The 15,000-nt window shown below is 37.6% G+C and overlaps 1 protein-coding gene across 4 annotated transcripts in view; it reads left to right on the top strand.

Moving 5' to 3' along the window:
- Positions 1-15,000, top strand: part of LOC115216405 (leucine-rich repeat flightless-interacting protein 2) — a 202,545-nt gene that overhangs the window by 121,081 nt on the left and 66,464 nt on the right. For 3 of the 4 annotated variants that reach the window (XR_005001030.1, XM_029785711.2, XM_029785712.2), the window contains exons 2-4: positions 4,959-5,045; positions 12,745-12,795; positions 14,425-14,496. Coding sequence is in view for 3 of the 4 variants with exons in the window: in XM_029785711.2 (XP_029641571.1) it covers positions 4,959-5,045; positions 12,745-12,795; positions 14,425-14,496 (210 nt within the window). In the remaining variant the exon portion in view is untranslated. Of the gene's footprint in view, positions 1-4,958; positions 5,046-9,186; positions 9,272-12,744; positions 12,796-14,424; positions 14,497-15,000 lie in introns of those variants that run through there. The other variant, XM_036506783.1, reaches the window with a different exon arrangement.

Below are 15,000 nucleotides of genomic sequence, written 5' to 3'. Positions count from 1 at the left end.
CTTTACTTTTTTCCGCTTACTTTTACATAATTTATATACATTTGTCGTCATCATCATCACCACAACTGCTACCATCGCCATCATTTTGATCATTGTCATCATCATCATCTTAACAATATAACATGGTTGTATGAACTTTAGCTTCTTCTTCACCTTTCCCCTAGTGATGAGGCTTGGCTCTTTTGCTGATGCCTCACAACCTTCCTAGGTATGTGTGTGTGTGTGCGCGCGCGGTGGGGGTTGTTACTGTTAGTTGTGAAGATGTGGATGTGGTGAATCAAGGCTTGGATTAGACATCTATTTCCTCCTAAGTGTGGTGGATATCTGTAGCCTGGTCTAGATACCACAGTCTCTTAGCAGCAGATATGATGAGTGTCTATAGTGTGACCTAAACACTTTCTGCACCAGCAGTATTTGTTGTGGACGTCCATCATATGGCCCAGACCACCCTTCTCTCTTTGCAGTGTGGTGATTGTCCACAGTATGGTCTAGACAACTTGCTGTCTTAGAAGTAGGTGTAGTAGGTGCCTATGATATGGTCTAGATATTTCCCCCTTTTTAACAGTAAATATAGATGTGGTGGGTTCTGGGTTCTCCCTTTTTGCAATTCCATCCTCATCATCATCATCATGTTGGCCTTTCCTGGTGATGCAAAGCCTTCAGAAGTTTTTTCCCTTATTTCATTTCTCAGCTTGTAGCCCTCCACAGGATGGTCCTCAAAACACTGTTTACAAATCCCTCCAAAGAAGTCTCCATGTCTTACCTATTTTTTCAGCTTGCTGCCTCCTCACTCATTACTGACCACAGTGTTACTTCTGACAGTATGACTGGTTAAAGCCATAAGACTATCATCTTCATTGCCATTGTCATCACCACCTTTATCATCATAAATAACTGTTAATCTTTTCTGTGCTTTTTGCTTGCTTTGTGCCAAGATTCTGCTCTTAAATGTTGCTGTTTTCTTTATTTTCCTCTTCTGATAGCCATCAGTGTTCAGAGACTTTCTCCGCTGGGAGAGGTGGGTAAGTGGGTCCAAGTCTTCTCTTTGGCTAACCCAGCCCTGACTGACTGTCAGGAGACAAACAATCTTGAAATTGCAGGCATGGAGGAAATGGTGATAATGCTAAAGAAGAGGAGGAGAATGGTCACTGTCGAGATGGACAATATACTCTAACATGTCGTATAATAGAGACAATCATTAAGTCTAATGCATCATAAAGTAGCAATGATTGTCAGTTCTAACCTGTCACATAAGAATGGTTGGTAGCTATTAGTATTAGTCTAATGTACACACACGCACTATTGCACATCAGTGGCTCCCAACCAAGGACCTGTTTTATTTAAATGAGTTTTCCCATGGACCCCTTTTAATATCCTTGTGTGTATATATGTATGTATGTATATATATATATATATATATATGAAATTTTGACCACCAGGCGTCTATGTTCTACATGGTTCTCAGGTTTCATATATATATATATATATATATATATATATATATATATATATATATATACACATACAGAGACACACACATGTGTGATAATTCTGTTTACAGTAGCAGCCATCAAGTGTAATTTTACACAATACACACACATTCATATCTATATACATAGTGTTAGTTTACATGATTACCAGCAATGAGCATTTTTTTTATCTGACCCCCCCCTCTCTCTCTCTTACACACAAACACACACACAGTAATGGCCATTAGGTTTAGTATAATAATGCCATCATATGTAATTCAATTCAGTGTACATTACACAGCTCTCGGGTCTGCTACAACACCATAAAAAGTTATATATCTACATACGACCCCCCCCCCCCGAGTGGGGGTCAAATTTTAAACATTACCTCTGGGTCCTAATCGAAACAGTTAAGTACTTCTTGTCCTGAAGTGATCAGTCACAATAAGTGATGTAGATTTACAGTAGTTCTTTTACTACCTATATACTCAGTCATGTCTGTCACAGTCTCTACTATATACTCTACAATTTCTCCATCACCTGGGTTTTTCTCTACTGCTAGTATTACTGCTGTTCTTTACTACTACTAATACTACTACTATAGTTAATTCCTTGAAGCTAGTTTGTGGCTCTTGTTAATATATTTCATAGTTTCTATAGTTCTGCATGCTAGCATGTTAACATCTAAATAACTGTTTCTTTTGTTCTCAGCAATTTGGAATTATCTGGAGAGACTTTGAGTTATTGCTTTGGATTATTATTATTATTATTAAGGCCGCAAGCTGGCAGAATTGTTACTGCACCAGGAAAAATGCTTAGTGGCATTTTCCCCAACTTTGTTCTGTGTTCTTGTTTTGAAGTTGACTTTGCCTTTCATCCTTCCGAGGTCAATGAAATAAATACCAGTTATACACTGGGGTCGACAGGATTGACTTGGCCCCCTCCTCCAAAATTTCAAGCCTTGTGCTTATTATTATTATAGCAGTGAGCTGGCAGATTCAGTAGCATGTTGGGCCTTGTGGCATTTCATGTGACTTCATGTTCTGAGTTCAAATTCTGCCAAGGTCGACTTTGCCTTTCATCCTTTCAGGGTTAATAAAATAAGTACCAGTTAAACGCTAGGGTCAATTGTAATTGATTAATACCCTCCCAAAACTTGCTGGCATTGTGCCAAAATGTGAGACCATTATTAAGGTGAGTGAACTAGCAAGACCGGTAGCACACCAGACAAAATTGCCAACTGGCATTAATAATTACCAGTCAAGTTACGAGAGTCAATGAAATTGATTTCCTCTTCCCTTTAAAAAAAACAAACAAAAAAAAATCCCTGCTGGCCCTGTGCTGAAATTTGAAACCATAATTAAGGGGGCGAGCTGGCAGGATTGTTAACATGCCGGGGGGGGGGGGTGCTTAGTGATATTTTGTCTGTCTTTATGTTCAAATGCCATGTAAGTTGACTTTGCCTGTCATCATTTTGGGAGCAATAAAATAAGCACCAGTTGAGTAAGGGGGTGGGGGGTCAATGTAAACAATTAGCTCCCTCACTCCAAATTTCATGCCTCGTGCCTGTAGTAGAAAGGATTTTTATTATTAAGGTGGCAAAATGGTAGAATTGCCTACTGGTATTTCCTCTGAGTTCAAATTCCACTGAGGTCAGCTTTGCATCTCATTCTTTTGAGGTTGATAAAATAAGTACCAGTTGAACACTGGGGTCAATGTAATTGACTAATCCCCACCCCTACCCCCAAAATTGATGGCATTGTGCCAAAATTTGAACACATTATTATTATTATTATTATTATTATTATTATTGTAGTGAGCTGGTAGAACCATTAGCACGCCAGACAAAATGCTTAGTGGCATTTCATCTATCTTTTGCATTCTGAGTTCAAATTCTACCAAAGTTGACCCTGCTTTCATCCTTTTGGGGTCAATAGAATAGTACAAGTTAAGTACTGGGATCAATGGAATTGATGAGTTTCCTCCTCTAAAATTTCAGACCTTTTGCCTATAGTAGAAAGGATTATTATTATAATTATTATTTTTATACTAATATATCTTACCGTTGTTCATCCTGTAGTGATTTTGAGCTATTAACTTTGCTGTTTCTCACTATAGTCTCCATTAACTCCTCAAACAAATAACGAACTATTCTGTTAATAAACTAACTTATACACTCACACACACACATCAAGCATCTTTATGTCTGTCAGGTTCTCAAATGTAAATTAAAATGTTTTTCCCTTTGTGTGTATGTGTGTGTTAATTTTTGTAAGGGTTCTTGTTTAGCCCCAGGTCAGCCCTGATTAAGCAGACCTTTATATTCCATCTTTCTCTTATGTACAGAAAACCAAGGATTACAATATCCAATATGTCCTTTAGTGTGGTTTGGATTGAGGAAGATTTAGCCTCTATTTTCAGCATTGAGAGACTATGTAGAGGTTGCCACATTGGCTTGGTTTGTAAGGGGTGAGGAGTAAATAATGTAGTGTTGTGCGGAAGAGCTTATTTACTCCTTGGTTCTATGGCATTCCCAATGTTATGGTAGCTTATTCTCTTTGTGACAACCGGCTGAGCTAAGTAACATAGAATAAAGTGTTCTGCCCTGAAGCACACTACAATTGAGATAAATCTCTCTGATATCTCCTGGATAAGACACCAGTCTATCTTTGTTAATATTTCCCACATGATATGGTGGTACCTATTCATACTGAAACCTTGATGAACTGGGGCAGAATAGAATAATGTTCATTTCCAAAAACATTGAAACACTCAGCCAACAAAGGCATCAGTTCTAATAGAGGAATCCTTGTCATGTGATATGCCAACAAGAGATAAGAGCCTCTGCATGGTTCCTCAAACTACTAGAAATAGCAGCCAAATTTCATATGCCCTTATATTGAAAAGAAAGAGAGAACAACTTAGAATATGTAGTTCTAGATACTCAAAAACACAGGATGGTTGTAGCTAGATTGCCTTTGATGTTAATTTTGGCTGATCAGAGCTGAACTGGGCTAAACTATAGTAACCATGTGATATGTCTTCGTTGAGAAATTACAGCAGCTTCCTTATTGAACAACAGTAATGGAGTGGTTTGTACTAGATCTATCTAATACAAATTTACTCTATAACTGTTGATGTATTTCTGTCTGTCTGTAGTCCTCAATTTGTGGGTGTGTCTGTAATCCTCCAAGGATGTGTATTTCTCTAAGTTATATAATTAATGACCACTGTAATTAACTCTTTGTACATAAAACTTCAAGGCCTATTCAACAAGTTGTTAGTGTTGCTGCTAATCATTAATAATTCTTGATTTTGTTATTATAGTTGATTTCATAACCTTTGTTATCATTGTTGTTTTTGTTGTTGCAATTTATCAGAGCAATTACTGACTATTCAGTATGTAGTTGTTGTTCTTGCTGCCATTCCCCAGTGAATCAGATGTCTTAAACATCTATAATAACCTATTGTTGTGTTTCTCCATTACAGGCTGAGGCTAAATTGGCTGCCAAGAGAGCGTCAAGAAGTGAAGCCAGGGAAATCCGAATGAAGGAACTTGAAAAACAGCAGAGAGAGGTAAGTCTACTTTCTCTTCCTCTTTTTCTCCTCCTACCCTTCTCTCTCCTCCTCCTTCTGAATTTTCTTCAGAGATCTAGAGGAAGAGGAGAGAGAGTGATGTGTACTTATGAATTCTTGTAAATGACTTTTGTTGTCAGTAACCTCAAATGGTGGTAATGGGGAATGTTGGGGTGGATTTATTGGGATGTAAGTTGAAATTAGACTGATTATAAACAACATTCTTGAGAATTGTATTTAAAATCTTAATAAACAACTGAATAATGGTCACTACACCAGTTTGACTTTCTTGACTGTCCAATTCTGTACCTTTTATTAAATTATTTTGTTATAGTACACAGTGAGGAAACAAGGGATCCTTTACATTGTCACTCAGTGTGCTAGACATAACAGCCAAATCTTCTTAAAATTAAGCACTATTATCTTCAAATAGGAATGACATAATGTAACACTAAATGTGCTAAAAGACAGAACGGTCATGCTGGAAATATCTTCAGTCATTGAACTGCTTGATTCAGAGCTAAACCTCATGTTATACAGCATCAATGACCATTTAAGTTGGCAACTAACCATGTAATTGTGCACAGTAGAGTCACTGACCATGTCATTCTCCTCAGTAGATCTATTAACTATAATTCTGCACAATGGAGCCATTAACCATCTCAGAATAATTAGAAGAGCTAATGAATTCCAAAATGTCTAGTTTCTAAGAATAAATTAATATCATCATCATCATCTTTCCATGCTAGCATGGGTTGGACGATTTTACTGAGGTCTGGCGAACCAGATGGCTGCACCAGGCTCCAATCTAATCTGGCAGAGTTTCTACAGCTGGATGCCCTTCCTAACGCCAACCACTCCGAGAGTGTAGTGGGTGCTTTTACATGCCACCAGCACGAGGGCCAGTCAAGAGGTACTGGCAACGGCCACACTCAAATGGTGCTTTTTATGTGCCACCTGCACAAGAGCCAGTCCAGCGGTTCTGGCAACGACCTCACTCAAATGTTTTTCGCGTGCCGACCAGCACAAGTAGCAGTAAGGCGACACAGGTAACAATCATGCTTGAATGGTGCTATTTACGTGCCACCGGCATGGAAGCCAGTTTGTTGCTCTGATAACGATCACGCTCGAATGGTATTCTTAGCGCTCCACTAGCACGGATGCCAGTCATCGAATTTGATTTCGATTTCATTTGCCTCAACCGGTCTTTGCAAGCAGAGTTTAGTGTCCAATGAAGGAAAGGTACGTATAAGTGGGCTGGTTACACCCCTGGCATAGGCCACGAGGTTATTGTCTCACTTGGCTTGCCGAGTAATATATTGATGTCATTTTACAGAATGATGTCACTGAGACTGGAGTCAGTGCAGACAAAGAAATATTTCAATTTACTACTGTACATAACACTCATAGGCAAACTGAGGTTCACAAAAATTTCTCAATGGAACACCTAATAAAAAAAAAAATTTACCTTGAATGTTTTTCTGGTGTATCCTGATGAACCATGTCTCTTGTGTCCACCTTCATGAAAAAGACTGTTCATGCCTGGTATATATAAACCTCACTGTGTGCCACTTTATACAGACTTCACTGGGTAATGTACCTCTGTGTGTAGACATCATGGGAAGAGTGTTGTTGTAAGTAGACCATCCTGGTGAGTGTGCTACTGTGTGTAGTCCTCGCTGGTAAGTGTACAGGCTTCATGGTGAGTGCATCACTGTGTAGGTTCAATCTTTGAGTAACTAAATCTTTGTCTCACTGGTGATTTAGCTAGTATATACACCTCTCTGGTAAGTTTCTGTTAGCGCTGACAAGAGTGAGATAGCATATTAGGTATTACATATCTAATCAGTCTTTGTAGATATGATTTAGGAAAATTTCTGATAATTCATCAGAATAAGAACAAAGAGATAGTAGGGTTGGCATTATTGTTAAGGGTGAGGTTGGTGCATTAGAGTGGTTGAAATAGAGATTCTGACTGAATTATTGATGGTATTTTGTTTTATTTGTTTACATTTTGAGCTGAAATCATTTTCCATCCCTCTGGGTTGAAAAACTTTCACCAGTCATATGCTAGTTTTGAGTTTATCAGCCATGCTTTCCCTCTACAAATTCTGGTCTTGTGTCCAAGTAATAAATATTTGTTGTTATAGAAGGTGAAATCTTTGTTGCCCAGTTCTCTACAGTTTTACTTCCACAGGTTTTGTTTCTGAATTCTACCACAGATTCAGCTGTAAGAACAAGATCATTAGCATAGATGAGCTCCCAAAGGCAAGCAGTCTTAAACTCTTCTTTTATAGTCTGAAGAGCTATGATAAATGAGGGGACTGAGAACTGAGCCCAGTGAATTCCTACATGCACACTAAATTCATTGCTATACTCATTAACTTTCACCTTACTAACTGCACTCTGTACGTGCTTCGACAACAGTCACCAGATGGAATGAGGGACCTTATTAAAGGCTTTCTCCATGTCAACAAATGCCAAGTTCAATATTTTATTTTTGGCTAAACACTTCTACAGTTGCCTTCCGAGAAAAAAGAACACCAGTAGTGCTTCTCTCTGGTACAAAACCAAACCCATATAGGCTAATTCTCTTCCTAATAAGTTGAACTTATAACCCTTTCTGTAACTTTTATGACCTGGTCCAGTAATTTGGTACCTCTGTAATTCTATCTATGACATCCTTTCCTCTTGTATATAATGTTGCTACATCAGTCACTGAGTATGATACATTCCTATACAACCTGATTAACCCTTTCGTTATCAACCTGGTTGAAACCGGCTCTGGTTCTGAGTACAAATTTCTTGTTTTCATAAGTTTTGAATTAAAATCTTCCACCAAACCTTAGTCACAATTTATGTTCCTAACACTAACTAAATGATAACTAAGTTATTTTACTAAATCTTTAGTAAATTTTTTCTTTTTTCTTTTTGCCTACATAAAAAAAAAGTGTGTTATTGTCTGGGAGATCTTTATAGTAGCAGAAAAGGCATTTTGACTCCTATTTCTAAATTCGGTGTGCGGTGAAGCAATTAGTTGACCCCCTGATTATAATTATGTTTATAATTATAGAATATTTGTATAATTTTACCTAAAAATGGTTATTTTAACGTACTGAACTACTTGGTAAAATTATTAATTAATTAATTTTACCCCTTTTTTTATTATTATTATTATTATTGAAATAAATGCACAGTAACCCGTTGCCATATCATGGTTCACCTGTCATGGTTGATTAAGTTTATGTTGATTTCTCCTTGGTGTTGTTTTGCATTTATTATAAAATAAATATATACAAATTATAAAATCAAAAGAATATACAATATGGTACTGTTTCTACTTTGCAGATTTTCACCTATTGCGGTGGTTTTTGGAATGTAAATCCACGATAGTTGAGGTATTGCTCTGTGTGTGTGTGTGTGTGGGGGGGCTGTTAGGAAGGACATCCAACTGTAAAAATTCTGCCAAAACAGTCACAGAAGTCTGGTGCAGGCTTTTGTCTGGCTGGCTCCTGTCAAACCATCCCACCTATACCAGCATGGAAGGTGGATGTTAAATGATGATGATGGTGTTTGTACATATTTATGTATGTTTGTGTGTGTATAAACACATACATGCACATTTGGTATGCATTTGATACCTCCAATTGTTGGCTGTCATTGTCACCAGAGATGTCTCTTGGTGGAAGTACTTCATTATATAACTTGGTCTGCATCCCTTTCATTTAGGGCCAGGAAATACTTTAGGTATCAACAAAGTAGAGCTGAGACTATAAACACACAAACACACAGGTTTATCAGTGATGGATGTACATGCATTGCCATGTAAATTGAAATATAGTTGGCTTATTACCTCACGGATTTTTTAAATCAGCATTTATTAAATCTATTACATCATCAAATGCTCTCCATATTCAATTGTGACATCACACAATCTGTAATCACAGCACTCCACCACCACCACTTTACAACATAACTTTACTCATACAAACTTACATATGCATGCAAACACATACACATACAGATCCTACAGAGATATGGCAGATATAACTACATACTTTTATACATGCATACAGATACACACACATGAAGCAATGATGCACATACATACGTGGTACACACACACACACACTGGTTGTGGTGTAGAATTACCTTGTCGATCTTTTGCTCTTCTCAAGATGTTCTCCTTTCTCAACTTGGTTTCAAGTGACTGGAGCTGATAGGAGGTTTGCTCTGCTCTGCTCTTATGCTAAACCTTCCTCACTTTTGGATATTTAGTGCTCTTTCACTCTAGTTTCTGTTTCTCACAACCCATCCTCTACCTGTTACCTAACTTCTGCAATCTAAATTTTAAATTTTCACCAAGCTGGACATTACTTTTCGTTCTTCAGTAAGCAATAAAAATGTGCCAGTCATGGAGTAAATTGAATCAGTTTACTTTCCCTCTTGAAAGTCTCTGTTTTCATTCTCAAGTAATTATTGTTGCTGTTGTTGTTTAGCCTCAGGTCAGCCTTGATTGAGTAAATGTATGAGCAAAGTAGTTTCAGTCTACACTAATCATCCTCACTTTATTTCAGTAACACATAACATATCCTGGTTACATGTCTCTTTCATAGTAGGGTGTAAATTGAGGGAGATTTGGCTGTTATTTCTAGCAGTTTGGGCAATAACATTCAGACCACTTTTTTACTTCATCATTTTTGTTGTTTAACTCTAGGTCAGATGTGACTGAGTAGCTTTATGATTTAAAGTATTCCAACCCTTGACCATACAGTCTTTTTGTTCCAAAATGTTGTGGATTTCAGACTATTTTATCCAATATTTCTTTTCTTACAATTGCAGCATGTGATAAAGGGGAGATGTGGTTGCTATTTTCAGCTGATCAAAGAACTACATAATTTCTCTCTTGAGTCTGATAAAAACCGCCAGATTAAATACTTTATGGTACTCAACCATGTGTCCTGTTCTGAGTTGAAGTCAACAGTGTTTTTTGTCTCATTGGAATGTCTTAAGTACCAGTTATATACTTGACTTGATTCACTCAATTATACATCTTCCCCTACAAATATCTAACCATGTAGTTGTGTCTGATGAATCCTACTGTTCTCAACCATTTCCATTATTTAATATCCCTCAGAAGACTTTATAAACAGTGTCCCATGACAAAGAGAACCTTGACTCTTACTGGCCCAGGCCAGTAAGGGCTGTAAACAAGTCCTAGTTTAACTATTAAAAAGCAAATGACCTCAGTGCTCATCGTTTTGTTAGCTTGCAGTGCTGTGTTCAACCCTTCTCTGTTTACTGTAGAGCAGGGATTCTCAACCATTTTTTACCTATGAACCCCTTTGATTTCTATTTTGCTTAGTTGGACCCCATTAACCATTCAATACTTAAAAGATCCTATTGTATTTTTATGATTAAATATTATTAGGAATTGTATAAAAATTGTTAAAATATTTTGTGGATGTATAACTAGTTTATTGCTCATAAATTTTGCTGGTCTGAAGCACAATTTTTTTTTCATGGCCCCTGAAAAATTACCATGGATTCCCAGTTTACTATATGTGGACCCCCCAGGGTCCATATGGATCCTGGTTGAGAAGCCCTGCTATAGAAAGCAGCCCCATGAAACTACTCCAGTATGGTACCTCCCCTATCTGCCATCCACTGAGATTACCAAGGAGTAGTATTGGTGGTGGTATTGATAGTTGCAGTGATAGTAGGGTTTGCAGTAGACATACTAGTGTTAGTAATGTTTCTGCTATTGAACAAGATGTGTAAGTTATTGAGAAAGTGACCACACCCTCTACGTGTCTTTCTCTTTCTATATATAGCAAGGTATGTAAGTTATACAACAACATGACAGATAGGTATATAGATTAACAGTGGGATGTAAACAGCAATACTACCAGAACAACAACAACTAGCATACAAAACAAGTTGCAATGTCACCTTTGTTTACATGTTAGATTTCATTTACTTTAAATCCCGCTTAGTTGTATTTCTTCTGGCTTTGTGTTCTAAGTTCAAATTCCAAAGGCGGTTGGCCTTGCTTTTCATCCTTTCAAAATGGGGTCAATATAGCTCCTCTTCCAAAATTTCAGAAATTTACTTTAACCCTTTAGTATTTAAACATGCCATATCCAGCCCAAATATTCTACCTATTTTATGTTCAAACTGGCCAGATTTGGCCTCTCACACTAACCCTACAATATCATTCTACAAAGCTACAAGATATGCATGATTAATCTAAAACATGTGAATAAATAAGTTTTACTTTAGACAGAATAATCTGAACACTAAAGGGTTTAAGTCGTCTTTTTTCATGAGCTGGTTCTAGAGGAAGGGTAAGGCTTTCCTATACAGTGATGGTCTTAAAATTTTGCAAGTAAGACAGGAACAAGGAGAGTGAGGATTCCAGAGGGTTTTATAATGTTCTGGGAAAAAGAGATTGAGCACAATTGTGCTCAATCTCATCTGGTGTGGGGCCTGGTGGTGAACACAAGAATGATAAGAGGAGAAAGGAATGGGTTTAGAAATATCTGAGTGGAGGTGGTTGTGGTGATGAAAGTTTTTATCATTATTTTCAGAATCAGTAGAGCATCAGATTGACTGTGTCCCTTTCATATTCTGAGTTTGGATTTGGATTCTACTGAGACCAAATTTACCTTTCGTCCTTCTGGAAGGGTTTTGGAGTACATGTGGTGATGGTCTGTAAAGGTCAAGTGTTGGGATCAGTTGACAATTGTAAACCCTACCATCATCTTTCTCTCCTAAATCTGTGCCCCAGTGCCTCTAAGTTAGAAATTGTCACTGTTGTTTACTATATTGTACTTTATTGCTGAAAATGTCTGTACTGCCATTGTTGCAGCTGTTGCTGTAACTACCACGACCTTCACACATTTGATATGTTAAAAGTATCCTTCTTTTTCTTCAACTGTATGTTGTAGATGAATGTCAACCTTTCTTGTTCAGTAGTCATCTCTGGCACTCACATGTGGACTGCAAGGCTTGGTTTTGATCTGTAGCAATGACATCTGTTGCAGGTTAACCTACTTGATGCAATAAAGAATTTATGCTTCTCATGTGTTCTTTTGCATTCTCTCTTGTTTCTCCTGAATGGCTGGAATTATGAGTTTCAGTGATCGGTGCTATTCATCACTCCACAGAGCCTTTCTCCCAGTTGTATGGGGAAATGTCAGAGTTCTTCATATGTCTCTTCAGTACATCCCTATATTATAACCTCTGGCCACTACGGTTCTGCCTGCTCTGACACAGTTCAGTATAGAAAACTGCCTTTGGAAGCCTGCCACTCTTCATCGTTGAAACATCTCCTGCCCAGAAATTAGAAGCTCCAAATATTACTAATCAGTAAAGAAGCTTCTATGGGGTGGGGTTAGAGGTCGTGTCAATTTGTTAGAAACAACAGCCTTATATCCTTCATATCACAGTCTACTGTTTTATTTTTAGAAAACGAGAAGGCTATATTAGATAGTGTAGTTCTAGATAGACTATGTCTGAATAAGACAAGATGGTCATGGCTGGAATATCTTTGATCATAGGTCTGCTGGATCAAAATTGACCTGGGGTTTCATGTCGACACCCATTCCAAATATTTTGATATTGATTTCCTTCTAACACAAAACAACTCTACCATTTTCTCTTTAGCTTTTCATCTACCTTTCTTTTTCTTCCACAGAATGAAGAGAAACAAGATCGGCTATATGAACTGACTAATGATTTACCAAAGGTATGTATATGCATGCATGTTTGTGTGTGTGTGTGTGTGTGTGTGTGTGTGTGTATGTGTGTGTGCAGTAAGTGATCTTTCTTCCTAGAATGACCACTCTTTTCCATTGGATGAAACTGAACATTACTGTTTACATTTAGTTTGTCCTTTTTCCTTCCTTGACTTTAACGTGTGTGTGTGTGTGTATGTAAAGGTGCATGTTTGTGGTTGGCTGACTGTTTAAGAAGTTTGTTTCAGAATCGTACAGAATCATGCTTCAGAATCAGGTTTGATCTTACTGTGTAATACCTTGGACAGGGGGTCTTTTGCCATAGCTTTCGGTTGACCCAAACCTTCTGTGTGAAATCGAGGAGATGCAAACTGTGTGGAAGCCTGTCAAACAGATTGTTCATGTAATTCAAAGGTCCAGTCTTGTCCCTTATATCTGATGATATATACAAGAATGAGTTCCATGCACATAACTCTTATGGTGGAGCAGTAACACTGAATTAGTTGAAAAGAAATGATATCTAGTTGAGGGGACTTTTTAATTTGTAGACAAACTGTCTTATCTTGGTGGAGTGATAAAAGCCATTTGTTCCATGTTGTAAACTGGTTTGTTATAGACGGGGGTCACCAGCTGTAAAAATGCCATGATAAAGTGAAGAAGAAATGAATGAAAAAGATGGTCATCACAATACCACATACACAGGCAGCCTACCTAATAGTTGCATAACTCTGAAGTTGATGTAGGGCACAAGGTCTCTGTAAATTAATGGGTGATAGGAGAGTTATTCAGTTATAATCACCATGACAGAGATACTCTGAGACCCAACTAACTTATACAATTAATAAAAAATGGACACAAAATGATGATGATGATGATGATCTATATCTATATTTTCACCTTCCTGTAACTTGAGGGCGCGTCTTGATGCATCTTTACCATCGTCTTTCTTTTCCATTTGGGATAAATATAAATCTCCCTACAGCGGGATACCAGGTGTTCCTGTGTCTCTATCATGTTTTAGCCTCTTATTACCTGGCATAAAGCCTCAGTAGTACACCCCTAACTCAGATGAGGTGAGGTGTCTTGCCTTGCAAGTTACTTGGTGACCTCACTAGAAATGGTACATGTAAATTTTATCCAGCTATAGGAACCATGCTAAAGCGGACATTGGAGTTTGGTCATCTTGTTCACTAACTCCTGTCAAAATGTCCAACCCATGCCAGCAAAAAAGTGAACGTTAGACAACGATGCTGGTAATGACAGTGATGATTTGCAGTTTGTTTTCCCAAATCCATAATCATTTCTGGGCCTTCACATTTAATTTTCATTATGATGTAACATTACCAGTGTTGCTACCTGTTTATAGGAAGCAGAGCCAGTGCGAATGGTGTAGATATTATTATCAGTATTGGAATGTTACACCCATAACATTTGTTTGTCATCATTGAGGTGTTTATTTCTGTTAGTGACTACTATAGTCTGTTATCTGTGTGCTTGTTTTAGCTTTATGCTGATAGTAATTATTATGAAAGGAATGCCTAATCAGTGAGTGACCAGAATGATTGTGCATGTTGGTTGTAATAATCACAAGCATTTGTCCTGTAGTGTTTTATAACTGTAATACTGTTTATCAATAACAGAACACCATGAGACATGCAAACAGCCGACGAGGAAGCGACGATTCATCGGAGGAGGGAACACGTGAAATAAAGGTTAGTTTAATTCCAGTTTGTTCATCTTTGTATTTTGTGTGTATATTGGGTCATCCCATGAATAATGCGTTTTTTTCAATTGCATGAACTAAAAGTTGGAGAGGGATGGGATAAACTACCTGCATCAACTTCTGTAAAGGTGGTAGTCATTTTATCTTGTACTTATTCTTAATGTAAGTTTTGAAGAGTGCAGTTTGATTTTAATAGTTATTTTTTCAAAGCTATAAGGGAAGTGACAAAGGAGCATATTTTGCTTTATGAGTTCAATAAAGGCAACAATGCAATGGAAAATGTGAGGAATATTAATGCAATATATGGGGATCGGACAATAAATGTAAGCCAGTTTCAACAGTGGTTCTAGAAACTACAGCCTAGAAGATGACCCTTGTCTTGGAAGATCCGTAGAGCTTGATGAGGATGTCCTGCAAACCCAGGTGGAACAAAATCCCATTGTGACAGTTGAGGAATTAGCAGAGAAGCTTGGATTTGGTTATTCAATCATTT

Source organism: Octopus sinensis, linkage group LG10 (genome assembly GCF_006345805.1).
Source record: "Octopus sinensis linkage group LG10, ASM634580v1, whole genome shotgun sequence".
In the NCBI taxonomy this organism is placed as follows: Eukaryota; Metazoa; Mollusca; class Cephalopoda; order Octopoda; family Octopodidae; genus Octopus; species Octopus sinensis.
The sequence above is the reverse complement of the archived record's forward strand: the minus strand, read 5'-3'. Positions and strand labels throughout refer to the sequence as shown.